Below are 13,110 nucleotides of genomic sequence, written 5' to 3'. Positions count from 1 at the left end.
TGTTCAAAAATCACACCAAAATAGGTTTCTGCCTGGAGTAGAGACAATCATCCCCAAAATGAGCCCACAGAGCCTCTGCTTCTTCTCTTGGAGAAAACCATCTTAAAAATTAAAACAAACCCCAAAACAAACAAATAAAAACCCCCAAGACTGTCTGGTGTACTTTAGAATTTCCATTATGACCATTCATGGAGAGATTTAGTTGGGAAATTGGGAATTAGGAATTGTTCCCTGTGAGGGTGGGCAGGCCCTGGCACAGGGTGCCCAGAGCAGCTGGGGCTGCCCCTGGATCCCTGGCAGTGCCCAAGGCCAGGCTGGACAGGGCTGGGAGCACCTGGGACAGTGGGAGGTGTCCCTGCCATGGCAGGGCTGGCACTGGGTGAGATTTAAGGTCCCTTCAACCCAAACAATTCTGGGATCTCTGTTTTTTTTTTCTCATTGTCACAGTGACCAATCTTGTACCACCATGTCTAAAAACCCAGTGTGAGCATCCACAAAACCTTTCCCTGCTTGTGAATAATCTGGTTTTTCTGTGACCCATGCTGGGTGCCCCTCCCCAGTGCCAGGGGAGTTTCCAGCAGGGTTTAACATCCCAGAAATACTCAGAGCTCCTGGATGAAGGGTGACAGAGATGCTGAGGGGACTGGAGCATCTCTCTTGTGAGGACAAGGCTGAGAGAGCTGGGGCTGCTCAGCCTCCAAAGGAGATGATTGAGAGGAATCTCATCAAAACACCCACAGGGAGGGCTCAGAGCAGGGCCCAGGCTCTGCTCCAGCCATGGGACAGCAGGACAGGCAGGAACTGATCCCAGGAAGTTCCACCTGAGCATCAGGAAGAACTTCTTCCCTGTGAGGTGAACAAGCAGCTCAGGAGGCTGGGAGTCTCCTCCGTGGGATGTTCCAGGGACAATGCTGTGCTCTGTGCTCTGGGGTGGCCCTGCTGGAGCAGGGAGCTCCAGGTGACCCTCTCAGGTCCCTTTTCTGCCCCATTCTGGGATCCCTTTCAGGGATGGGTTGTGGAGGCCCTGCCCAGGTGTTTCCCCATTGACAAAGGGCCCTCAGGGTAAAGGGCAGTGGCTGGGAGGATGCTGAGAATTTAATCCCCAATTTTTGGTGGTTTTCTGCCTCTTCCATTAAATGTCAGGCAGTGGGACCCCCACTCCCAGCTCAGTGGGACTCTACACCAAGAAATCCAAATTTGCTGCCCAAGTGCTCCTGACACTAATTGACATTACTGGGTGTTATGGACAAACGCAGAGTTCCTGAAACATGGATCCATCCCTAATTCCAACCTATTCCCTATTTTTTGTCTTCAGCAGGGATAGATTGGAAGCCTAATTTGTGGCCTCTGTCTCAGGTAAGTTTCCCAGCTGGAGGTGAACAATTCCCAGAGACAGAAGCAGCCCTTCCAGCCCTCACTGCAACATTGAGGAGTTCCTGGCTCATGGATTTCTTCGTGTTCCCATGGAAAAGTCACTGCAAAAGGTGGTCCCAAAACTGAGTTTTGTAAATCTGTGACCTTTTTGTAGTTGAAAGATTCCAAGTGTGGGGTTTGTTTCCTAAACATTTAGTCCTAATTCCAGAGGAAATCCTAATCCTCAAACTTTTAATTACTCTGCCAATCTAGCTTATTATTTCCTCTGGTAAATTGAGGGAATGAATAAGCAAGAGTGACTTCTCTGTATGGTCTGTCTCTCTTTTCAGTTGAAATCTTGCCAAAAAAAAAAAAAAGACTTGAAAGAAATTTCTGTCCTTATTATACATCTCTCATTAAAGCTCCATTACCAGGTGGCATTAAATATTTCAACAAATATTAATAAGGAGCTTTTGATGTCAGAGCAGTCAGTATTCCTGACCTCTTAGGTCTAGTAAAAAAAAACTTCAAAAGTTTGCCTTCCTTGTAATAAGGTAAGACCTGAGGATCTGAGGCAAGAAATATTTAAGTATCTAATTTAGAGAGAAATCAAGGCAAATTAGGTAGATAAGGATCTTTAAAGATCTAAGCCAACACTGTTAGACTGTTGGAAATATTTGAAGTTTTTTTCCAGTCTTCTCTTTGGTTTTTTCAGAAGTTTTATTTAAATTTTCATCTGGTCAAGTGCTGAATAACAGATTTGCTTCTGGCCATTTTATAGGGTCATGAATGGCTTTGTCTTCCAGGAACAAACCTCATCCCATCCCTTGATGGGAAAAATTTGCATTATCAGCATGAGGAATTTCTAGGAGTTTTCCAGCTCTAGGAGTCCCAGCCTCCAAACTTCATTAAAATAAACAAAAAACTCCATCCCTCACCTTCCATATTTTTTTAAACCAAGCTTTGCCAGCGAGTCTGTGACCTCAGGGAGACACCATTTCTCATTCACCAGAGCAATTTAAAAACCCAAACCTCATACTTCAAAAGCACTTCTAGACTCTCTGAGCTAAACCAGGTGAGCACAGGAACCAGCTAAAATAAAATCTTTTCACAAATACAGGATAATCTTCCCTCTGGGATTATTTCTGTCACTTAATGTCACAGGAGGGCACCGTGACACCCATCCCATGTCATCACACCCCATCAGGGAGGGCATGGAGCCAGAAAAGAGCTGTAAAGTTTAAACCTTTTAAAGGCTCTGGCAGGAATCACAGCACATGTGGGGGCTTAGTGCCTGATTCCATAAACACTGGCAGGATTTTTATCTCCCAGGCCATTCCAGCTGCTGGAATGTCAGAGCTGGCAGAGCTCTGAGTGTGTCCCCAACAGGAATCACCCATGGGTGCACATCACCTGCAAAGTGACACAAATTTGCATTCTCTGGACACTGGTTAGCCAGAGAATCCTGCTTTTGCCAGGCATAATTTCCCTTCCTTGTGTGCATCCTGCTCCAGGACAATTCCTCCTGCCCCATCCCAGGACAACTCCTCCTCTTGCCCCATTCCAGGACAATTCCTCTTGCCCCATTCCAGGACAATTCCTCCTGCCTCATTCCAGGACAATTCCTCCTCTTGCCCCATTCCAGGACAATTCCTCCTCTTGCCCCATTCCAGGACAATTCCTCCTGCCCCATTCCAGGACAATTCCTCCTGCCCCGTCCCAGGACAATTCCTCCTGCCCCATTCCAGGACAATTCCTCCTGCCCTGTTCCAGGACAATTCCTCCTGCCCCGTTCCAGGACAATTCCTCCTGCCCCATTCCAGGACAATTCCTCCTGCCCTGCTCCAGGACAATTCCTCCTGCCCTGTCCCAGGACAATTCCTCCTGCCCCATCCCAGGACAATTCCTCCTGCCCTGTTCCAGGACAATTCCTGCTGCCCCATTCCAGGACAATTCATCCTGCCCCATTCCAGGACAATTCCTCCTCTTGCCCCATTCCAGGACAATTCCTCCTGCCCCATTCCAGGACAATTCCTCCTGCCCCATCCCAGGACAATTCATCCTGCCCCATTCCAGGACAATTCCTCCTCTTGCCCCATCCCAGGACAATTCCTCCTGCCCCATCCCAGGACAATTCCTCCTGCCCCATTCCAGCCTTTACACCTGATTGAATCTCAACTTTGCAATAACCTTTAGGATAACATTCCTCTCTCAAACTAACACCCTGGTGGATTTTTTTCTGAATTGTGTGATTCAATAATTTGAAGTAGGATTTGAAAGAGAATTGAGATTGTTCAGTCTGGAGAAGGGAAGCTTTGAGATGACCTAAATGTGGCCTTCCAGGACCTGAAGGGGCTGACAGGAAAGATAAAGTGAGACAATTTACCAGGGCCCGGAGTGCCAGGACAAGGGGGATGGTTTCCCACTGCCAGAGGGCAGGGCTAGATGGGATATTGGGAAGGAACTCTTCCCTGTGAGTATAGGGATTGGGATGGAATTCCCAGAGCAGCTGGGGCTGCCCCTGGATCCCTGGAAGAGTCCAAGGCCAGGCTGGACAAGGTCTAGTGGAAGGCATCCCTGCACAGGGGGTAGAATAAGCTGAGCTTTCAGCTCCCTTCCCACCCAAACCATTCAGTGATTGCACGAGTGGTGAGTGAGAAGAACCAAGCCTTGAGGGACAATGAGAACTGGGGCATGACCGCAGCACAGTGGGATCAGAAACACCAGAGCTGCTGAGGGAGCAGCAGTGGCCAGTACTCACAGAATTCACAGGATCACCAGGTTGGAAGAGACCTCAAAGATCATAGAGTCCAACCCAGCCCCTGTTGCTCTGGTTTTTTAAGATTTTCTAAGCTTTCTGATGTTTACATTCTTGTAACAAACTTTCTCACACACTTTCTGTAAATAACTCATTGTTTTGCATTCTTTTATGGAGGAGGAGAAATTTGATGGACTGTTGGTTTGTCCAGTGTCATTGGAGGGGTGGCACTGTCACCCTCCAATCCCCTGTCACTTTGGGAAATCTATAAATGTTAGAGTCAGAAAATAAACTTCCCTTTTTTCACCTTGAGAACAGCAGTGTGTGCACTCGTGTTGTTTCGTGTCCTATAGTGACAAGCCCACTTCAACTCAACCCTGGCACCCAGTGCCACATCCAGGCTTTGTTAAACACACCCAGGGATGGGGACTCCACCACCTCCCTGGGCAGCCATTCCAGATCTTTATCACTCCTTCTGTAAAAAACTTTTTCCTGATACCCAACCTGAATTTCCCTTGGCGCAGCTCGAGGCTGTGTGCTCTGGTTGTGTCAGTGCAGCTGGAGACAGAGCCCAGCCCCAGCTGAGCACAGGCACCTTTCAGGAGCTGTGAGAGTGATGGGGGCAGCCCTGAGTCTCCTTTGCTCCAGGCTGAGCACCCCCAGCTCCCTCAGGGCTTCCTCACAGGGTTTGTGTTCCCAGCCCCTCTCCAGCCTTGCTGCCCCTTCTGGACACGCTGCAGTGTCCCAAAGCCCTTCCTTGTTGGTAGAATGCTGTAGAACTCCCCACTTGTAATATAGATAAGAAATAATAAACACCTAAGTGTCACAGATATATTTTTTGAAAAAAACTTCCTTAGTATCTTTTCTCCTGAGAAGCTGAGAGGCCTCAGAAACGAAATGTAACCAATGGTTATCTGCTGCTGTGGAATGCAACAGGTGCATCTGGGATTGGGCTCATGTGATTGTTTTTAATTAATGGCCAATCACAGTCCAGCTGTCTCGGACTCTCTGGTCAGTCACAGGATTTTATTATCATTCCATTCCTTTCTATTCCTTTCAAGCCTTCTGATGAAATTCTTTCTTCTATTCTTTTAGTATTGTTTTTAATATATCATTTTCTTTTAATATAATATATATCATAAAATAATAAATCAGCTTTCTGAAACATGGAGTCAAAATTCTCATCTCTTCCCTCATCCTGGGACCCCTGCAAACACCACCACACCTAAGCCTGAACAGGAAATATTGTCTGGACAGTTTCCATCCCTCTTGACAGAGGTAGAAAAAAAGGAGCCAAAAACCAGCAGTGAGGGGAGCTGCAGAGACTGATAAGGCCACCCCTGAGTCTCCTTTGCTCCAGGCTGAGCACCCCCAGCTCCCTCAGTGGTTCCTCTCAGGATTTGCGTTCCCAGCCCCTCTCCAGCCTCGTTGCCCCCTCTGGACACGCTGCAGTGTCCCAAAGCCCTTCCTTGTTGGTAGAATGCTGTAAAACTCACTACTTGTAGTCTAGATAAGAAATAATAAACACCTAAGCCTGAAGAGGAAATATTGTCTCAAGAGTTTCAATCCCTCTTGACAGAGGTAGAAAAAAGGAGCCAAAAACCAGCAGTGAGGGGAGCTGTAGAGACTGATACGGCCACCCCTGAGTCTCCTTTTCTCCAGGATAAACACTCCCAGCTCCCTGCAGTACTCACAGAGAGCAGTGGTCAGCTTCTCAGGCTGGTCATAGTGCACCATGGCCACACAGAGGGTGTTGAGGGCCACCACGCAGAGCACCACCCAGTAGAAGCTCTGGGCCTTCACCATGCGGCGGATGAAGAAGCGGAACATCTTCTCCTTCCTCCTGAAGTAGGACGAGCTCTCGTTCTTGCCACTCTTCAAACTGGCACGGGCAAAGGGAGACCCTGGGACAGAAAGAAGAGTCACCACAGCCCATCCCAGCAGGGAAAAGGCTGCAGGGGGTTCCTGGGCACACAGAGCCTCTCCAAGCACCACCAGAACAGCTCAGCAGGAAGCTGGGGATGTTGAGAATGGGCTGAGCAAGGGTGTCTCGCTTGTAATGAGGGATGAAGGCTGGGCTTTTAAAACTTCGTGGGCCAATGCCTAGCTCCACCACCTAAACTGGGCTTCCAAACCTTTGCAGCAATCCTGATTGTCACAGTAAAACTCATCACTTTTTCCTGGTTGACAGGGACAGAGAGCAGCAGGCACTGGATATTTCTGCCCACGGTGTGGAGCACGTCCTCGTGGAGCTGGGTAGGTGCAACAGGAAAGATGATTTTCCTGCTCCGAGGACTGTTTTATCCTTGTTTTTTCCTGCTCCAAGGACCAGTTACTAGGGAATTGAGTGAATTCTCCTTAATTTACTCTCCAGCCTCAGCTATTTCTTTAGCAGAGGGCTCAACCTTCCTCCGTGCATCAGATTTTGAGCTCAGCCATTCATTTGTCTCAATTCTGCCTCTATCAGCTCCATTTCCACTCTGGGCTGAAACCCTGGCAAAGAGTCAAGGGTTTCAACAATAGGGAGCTGATGGAAGAAATGATTCCTGATGCCAGCTCTCCCCCTGGGGTAGAGGCACTGCTCAGATGAAAAGGCAATCTCCAGCTGATGCTGAGGCAGGAGAAATCAGGAATAAGGGAAGAAACACATGGACCCCTTGGGGCTCCTCTGCAGCAGCCAGGGAAGCTGCTGCAAGCAGGGGAGATGGTGATGGTGCCAGGCTGGCCACTGCCTGTGCCAGTGGTTTGGGACAAGATATCATTGCTGCCCTTCCCCACCCTGGGATGGAGCATCCCAGCAGGATGAGCAGGACATGTCCTGGAGCTCTCCTGGGCTCAGTGACATGAACAGAGAGTTCTGGCTTCAGCAGCCAAATCTTGGAGTGTGATCACCTCCATGTCAACACTCAGAATGGGTGGGAATCTCACCCAGCCTCGTCCTGCCACATCCACCACAGCAGCCAGAGAAAGGATGAGGCATCCAGATGTGACAGCAGCGGGTTCTCCAAGCCTCACAGCCCCACACAAGTGTGATGTTCCCCCATGGAAAGTGAGCTCTCTGCTCCATTTCACATTTCTGGCCATCCACCAGCACTCCAAAAGCAGAGCTGGCCTTGGCCAGGCTTTGAACAAACTCCATGCTGAAAAAATCAGTGTGTTCTTCTGTTGGTTTGAAAATCCTGCCTTTGGCAGTTTGGAAGAGAAGAAATCACAGTGCTCCTCCTCTGCTCTGCTTTAAGACAACAAGAAGAGCCAAAGTTTGGGATTTAGGCTGCTTCATATCACAGCACTCCTTAGCAGGTACAGAGCTCTCAGATAGCCAAGCTCCTCTGTACTGCCAGACTGGCAAAGGAACAGTGCTGCCCTCTCATTCCTGTCTGCTGATCTTCCAGAAATGCAAAGCAGTGATATTTAAACTGCTCCAACATGGAAAACATTCCTTCTCCAGGCTTTGGTGTCTGGGAATCAAAGCAGTGCCCCGTGCCTGGTACAGCACAGAGGGTGTGAAGCCAGTGGGAGTAGAAAGAAAAGAATAAAAGCTAAGAACAACTGCAGAGAACACCCTGGGAAGTGTTTACCACTACAGAGCTTTATACTGCAGCTATAAAGCTCATCAAGGTGCTTGCAGCTATAAAGCTCATCAAGGTGCAAAGTGCAACATTTTCAGCCAATGGCCAGAGAGAGACCTGGCAAAGTCTCCCCACCCTGAGCTGCATCTTCACGTGGCACTCAGGGATCATTTGTTAGCTCTTCCACACTCCTTCTGCTCCCATATGAACACACTCCAGAAAACCATCCAAAAACCCCTTTTCTCCAAAACAGATCCTTTATGCATAATTGCCCACGTGATCTGATTGTTTATGCTCTGCATTCCAGCCTCTTCACAAGCCTGCAGAAGTAGCTGCTTAACCCATTCCTTCTTTTCTGCCTCGTTCCATGAATCAAAATCAAAGCCACTTTTCCCAAGTGGGTGAAGCACTCACAGAAGGTGGAAAGCACTGCTGTTATCTTCCCTGCCATATGCTCCCGAGACAGTTCCCAGCTCTGCCTCGGATTATTCCCGAGCCCAGATGCTCCATCATCCATTGCCACCTGAAATGCTGAACTCCAAGATCTGTTGGTGTGGCTCTGGCTGCCCAGAGCCTGAAGGGACTTGGATTTGGAGGCAAAGATCTCATAATTATTGCAACCGTGAGCAAATATTCCAAAAACGACCATTCCTTGTCATATCCATGCAGGGATCCGAGAAAAAACAACAAACCAAACCAAAAATGCACACAGGCTGCTGCATTTTTGCCCCTTTTCAGCACCAAACCTCTCCTGGAAGTGGCAGCAGTTTCACCACAAACCCTGCAGGCCAGGGGACTGTGGCAGCTCAGTGCTGGTGTCAGGAACATGCCAAGCCACGCTCATTTTCTGCAACCAACTCTTCCCTTAAAGGGGGGGAAAAATAAATTCCAGCAGCAGCTGTGATCCCTGAAAACATCAAGGCCAACTTTCCAAAGGGCAACTGAGGCACTCATGCTGTGCAACAGCCACGGACACGGATTCTCAAATGTGCTGTTTGTGCTGCTCCTTCTGTGCATCCAGGATTTGCTGCTTCGTGGGGACTGGGCTGCCAAGACATTTCTTTGGAAGATAATGAGAACATCTGCTGCTTCAGCAGCAAAACAGCCTCCAACAACAGGCACAGGATGAGCAGAGTGCCCGACTGCAGAGCAGCAGGAGAGGCTCTCCCACAGCTCAGAGGGGTTTGGCTCCAGCAGCTCCCTGAGGTGGGCTCTGGGTGCCCAGAGCCTCCCCTGGCAGCCCAGAGCTGCCTCTGCCTCCCCACCTGGGCAGATCTCAGCAGGGAATCAGCGCTGGGAGCTGCAGAATGGGCAGCACCTCCTCAGCCTGAAGACGCCAAATTCACCCCAGCAACGCCCCACGGTGCAGGATGCCCTGCTCTGCACTGGATCTCCACATCTGGCTTTAAAATCGCTTCAAGATCTTCCTCTAAGACAAGAATGAGAGAATTGAGGCCACTGCCCAGCACCTCCCAGTGACCACTCCCACAGCAAAGGCTGGGACACCTCAGCTGGGCATTAGTGAACCACACGACTGTGGCCACTTCCTCTCCTCCCTCCAACAGTGTTGTTTGGCAGATTTGGGGTTCATTAGCATGGATGAGCACGTTCCAAGCAGAATCCCAGGATGGCCAGCCCAGCAGGGACTATCCCAAGGCTTTGCAGGGCTCTCCCAAGAGTGCAGCATGCAAGAGCTGAGGCAGGCAGCGCAGGGAGAGGGTGAAGCCACGGAGCTTTTTGCTTTGGGAAGTCGAGTGCTGCTGCTGCTGCAGCAGTGGAAATTCATTCTCCTTCAGGAAACTGCAGCTTCTGGAGCAAAGGAGCCTCTCCAGAGGAGGAAACATGGCATGGACAGGTTGAGGTGGAGATCGAAACCTCGGGGATGCGAAGCCAGTACTCACCAACGGAGCAAATGTCTGTGAAATGGTCCTCACCTTCTTCTGCATGAATCAGGTCATTTTTGCTCTTCTTTATTGCGGCTCTTTTCAACACTGCGTGCAAATTAAAGAGAAAATGCCCCGTGAGGATGCAGAGTGGATTCTCTCTCCCCCTCCCTTCACTCTCCAGGGCCAGCATTTCCTTCCCAATGCCAGCTCAAAGCTCTCCCACCAGGGTACCCTGGAGCAAACAGGACAACCCACAACCTTGCAGGGCCTCTGCACGCCTCAGTGCCAGGGTGCTTCACTCCTTTGCCCTTCCAGCTCTTGAAGGTTTGCCAGGCACAGCTCTGCACGTTCCACTTCATGCAGCAGATGCAGGAGGGTGGGGGGGTCACTGCAGCTGCGCTTTCAGCACAGCACAAAGGCTGGGCAGGGACACTGGAGCTTCCTGAGCCCCACGGGGCTGGGAGATGAGTGCTGCCACCCCTGGAACCACCAGTGCTGTTTGCAGCAGGCACTGTGAGGGAGTCAGAGTTTACAGAGCTCGGTTTACCACCCAGCCATGCCTCAAGGAGCAGAAATGCTGCGTGGAAAAAGCGGCCACACATCAGTGAGCAGCCTCTCAGCAGCACCCGGTGTTCAATCCCTGCCCTCTGGGGATGTCAGAATTCTTTGAAAACACTTTTTTTTTTCCCTCCAAAAGCAGCTTTTAGTGGGGAGGGCAAACATCACTACATTTACTCCAACTGAGAGCTCTGCACTGTCCACCCAGAGCACGGGGGGGTGAGGCAGGAGCACTGAGGACGCTGCTCCCACGACCACCTACCTGCAGAACCTTGAGAAGTGGCAGAAAAAAAAAATCACGTTGGTACAGTTTGGTGACAGCTTCGAGACAGACAGTAACTAAAGCAGCACTTTCTATCAGCAGTAAGACACCCCACGGTGTGGTGATACAGACTGGTCCGTGGGCACACACAGCAAAGCCACTCACGCTGCAGAGACTGCCCCGGGGAGGCTCCTCCACAACATCCCCTCACCCTAATTATCTACAAATTCCTTTCCCACACTGCGCGGATCGCCCTGCCCTGACAGAGACGTGGATGCGCTTCCTGCTCCTACGGGCTGTGCTTGAGTCACTTCAGGGGAACACCCAGAGCAGAGGGGAGGATGCTCTGAACCTGTGGTCTGGATCCATTGTTTGTGCTCCTTGCTGCCCCACCCAGCTCTGCTGAATCCTCAGTCCCAGCAATGCCAGCTCGGGGGTCCCTCAGGCTGGGTCTGTCCCAGTTCACTCCAGAATGTCCAGGGCCATCCTCAGCACTGGAGCACGACCAGCACTGGGATTAAATATTTCCAACACTCCCTGGCATGAACTGAGCAGCTTTTTATCTTCTGCCCCAGAAAACTCCTCGGTGTGTTTGGCAGTGAGGTTGTGCCATCTCTCCAGGCACGTCCCTGTGATTTTTGGGGACTTGGAATTTACCACCATAGACTGTGGGCTGCTCCAGGCTGGGAACATTCTCGGGCTCCTTTCACTTTAGGATAAGAGGAACCTGAGTATCTCTGGGTCTTTACTCCATGCCTTGCACCCACCTCGAGTTTCTCACAGCACTCAGCCTTGCAGACAGCTCCTCACACACAAACTCCAGCGAGGCCCGGCTGTGCCCAGGTGCCAGCCAGGCTTCCCCAGCTCACACACACCCCCAGCACACACAGCAGGACTGGCACGCACACCTCAGCCCTGACCTGCTCCAGCCCCAGATCGTCCCCAGCGCAGGTCACCGGGCCGGCCGAGGCTGCAGCAGCACCTGCAGCGCTGCACGCCTGGGAGGGAGCCAGGCCAAAAAACCACCTGGGCATGTCACCGGTGACCTGGGCACGGGGCTGCGGGGGGAAAGCTGCCCCTGGGTGCCACCTAAGCCCCTGGTGATTTGCAATCCACTCACTGTTGTAGCTGCTGCCGCTGCCAGTCTCTGCCGGCGCCGTGCCTTGAGGAATCGGCCCTTCCGAGGCGGCCCTCCCTGACAGTGAATGGGAGGAGAAAAAAAAAGAGGGGGGGGAGGGAGGGGAGGGGAAAGGAGGAGACATGGGAGGACGAAAGATGGTCAGAAAAGGGAGAGGGAAGAGTCTTTAACTGAGCTTTGAGCGGCTGGCGCATCCTAAGAGCTGTCGGGGCTGGAGGCCCAGGGGGAGCATCCCCGTGGCCTCGCTGCTCGGCTCCTCCGGCCGTCCTGCCACGCCGGGCTCGCACGTCGGAAGGAAGGATCACCACACCCTGTTATGTCTTACTGCTTACAGCTAACAGGGGGCTCAGTCCCTTGGTCAAATCCGTTCGGAGCCCTGCCTTTCTCTCAGGTCAGCGCATTCGCTCTTCTCCATCCTCCTGGCAGCCTCTACCCCCTGCACACACAGCCAGCCACCCTCGGCAGGGCGTGGGCACCGACCCCGAGGGCACATCCCCATCCCGGGCCGGTGTGCGGTGTCCCATAACCGCTCCTCAGCCACCTGCAGCCTGCGCAAGGGGCTCTGTGGCCGGATTTGTGCCGGGTGCATGCGGGAGGATCCTCCTGCTCGGGAGGAAGGCGTGGCAGTGACAGCAGTGGAACCTCTCCCGTGGCACAGGAGGAAAATGCCCAGCAAAGGCACCTACCGTCCAGAGGGGACTTCTCTTCGGCGTTCTTGTCCTCCTCGGCCAGCATCACCTCCTCTGGAAAAGGAAAACCAGCCAGGGTCAGCCTCAGATTCCTCAGAGCACTGCCCCGACAGCGGCTGCTGGGGCAGCAGGAGCCTGTCCCGGCGCCACCCAGCCCATCGTGGTGCCACACAGCCCACCCTGGTACCACCAGCCCATCCCTGACACAGTCTGCAGAGCAATTCATGGCTCAGGGCTGTGTTTCTCACTGAATTCACAGAATTCATGAATCACCAGGTTGGAAAAGACCTTCAAGATCATTGAGTCCAACCCAGCCCCAACCCCTGAACTCAACCCTGGCACCCAGTGCCACATCCAGGCTTTGTTAAACACACCCAGGCATGGGGACTCCACCACCTCCATGGGCAGCCATTCCAGAACTTTATCACTCCTTCTGTAAAAAACTTTTTCCTGATACCCAACCTGAATTTCCCTTGGCACAGCTCGAGGCTGTGTGCTCTGGTTGTGTCAGTGCTGCTGGAGACAGAGCCCAGCCCCAGCTGAGCACAGGCACCTTTCAGGAGCTGCACAGAGTGATGGGGGCAGCCCTGAGTCTCCTTTGCTCCAGGCTGAGCACCCCCAGCTCCCTCAGGGCTTCCTCACAGGGTTTGTGTTCCCAGCCCCTCTCCAGCCTCGCTGCCCCCTCTGGATGCTCTCATCTCAACTTCCTTCCCAAGCTGAGGGGCCAGAGCTGGGCACAGCACTCCAGGTGTGCCCTCACCAGTGCCAAGCACAGGGGCACAATGACCTCCCTGCTCCTGCTGGCCACAGCATTCCTGACCCAGGCCAGGAACCATTCTCAGCCTCTGTCCCTCTCACACAGGGGGAGGATTCCAAACCAACTATTTCCTCCATGAG

The 13,110-nt window shown here is 51.9% G+C and overlaps 1 protein-coding gene across 8 annotated transcripts in view; it reads right to left on the bottom strand.

Moving 5' to 3' along the window:
- The window catches only part of CACNA1B (calcium voltage-gated channel subunit alpha1 B), a 330,224-nt gene that overhangs the window by 139,576 nt on the left and 177,538 nt on the right, over positions 1-13,110 (bottom strand). For 6 of the 8 annotated variants that reach the window (XM_054516966.1, XM_054516959.1, XM_054516961.1 and 3 more), the window contains 4 exons: positions 12,211-12,267; positions 11,507-11,581; positions 9,582-9,671; positions 5,806-6,015 (listed from right to left, as the gene is read on the bottom strand). In XM_054516966.1, coding sequence (XP_054372941.1) covers positions 5,806-6,015; positions 9,582-9,671; positions 11,507-11,581; positions 12,211-12,267 — 432 coding nt within the window. The remainder of the gene's footprint in view (positions 1-5,805; positions 6,016-9,581; positions 9,672-11,506; positions 11,582-12,210; positions 12,268-13,110) is intronic. The other 2 variants (XM_054516963.1, XM_054516964.1) reach the window with 2 other exon arrangements.

The sequence above is a fragment of the Molothrus ater genome, chromosome 20 (assembly GCF_012460135.2).
Source record: "Molothrus ater isolate BHLD 08-10-18 breed brown headed cowbird chromosome 20, BPBGC_Mater_1.1, whole genome shotgun sequence".
Lineage (NCBI taxonomy): Eukaryota > Metazoa > Chordata > Aves > Passeriformes > Icteridae > Molothrus > Molothrus ater.
The sequence above is the reverse complement of the archived record's forward strand: the minus strand, read 5'-3'. Positions and strand labels throughout refer to the sequence as shown.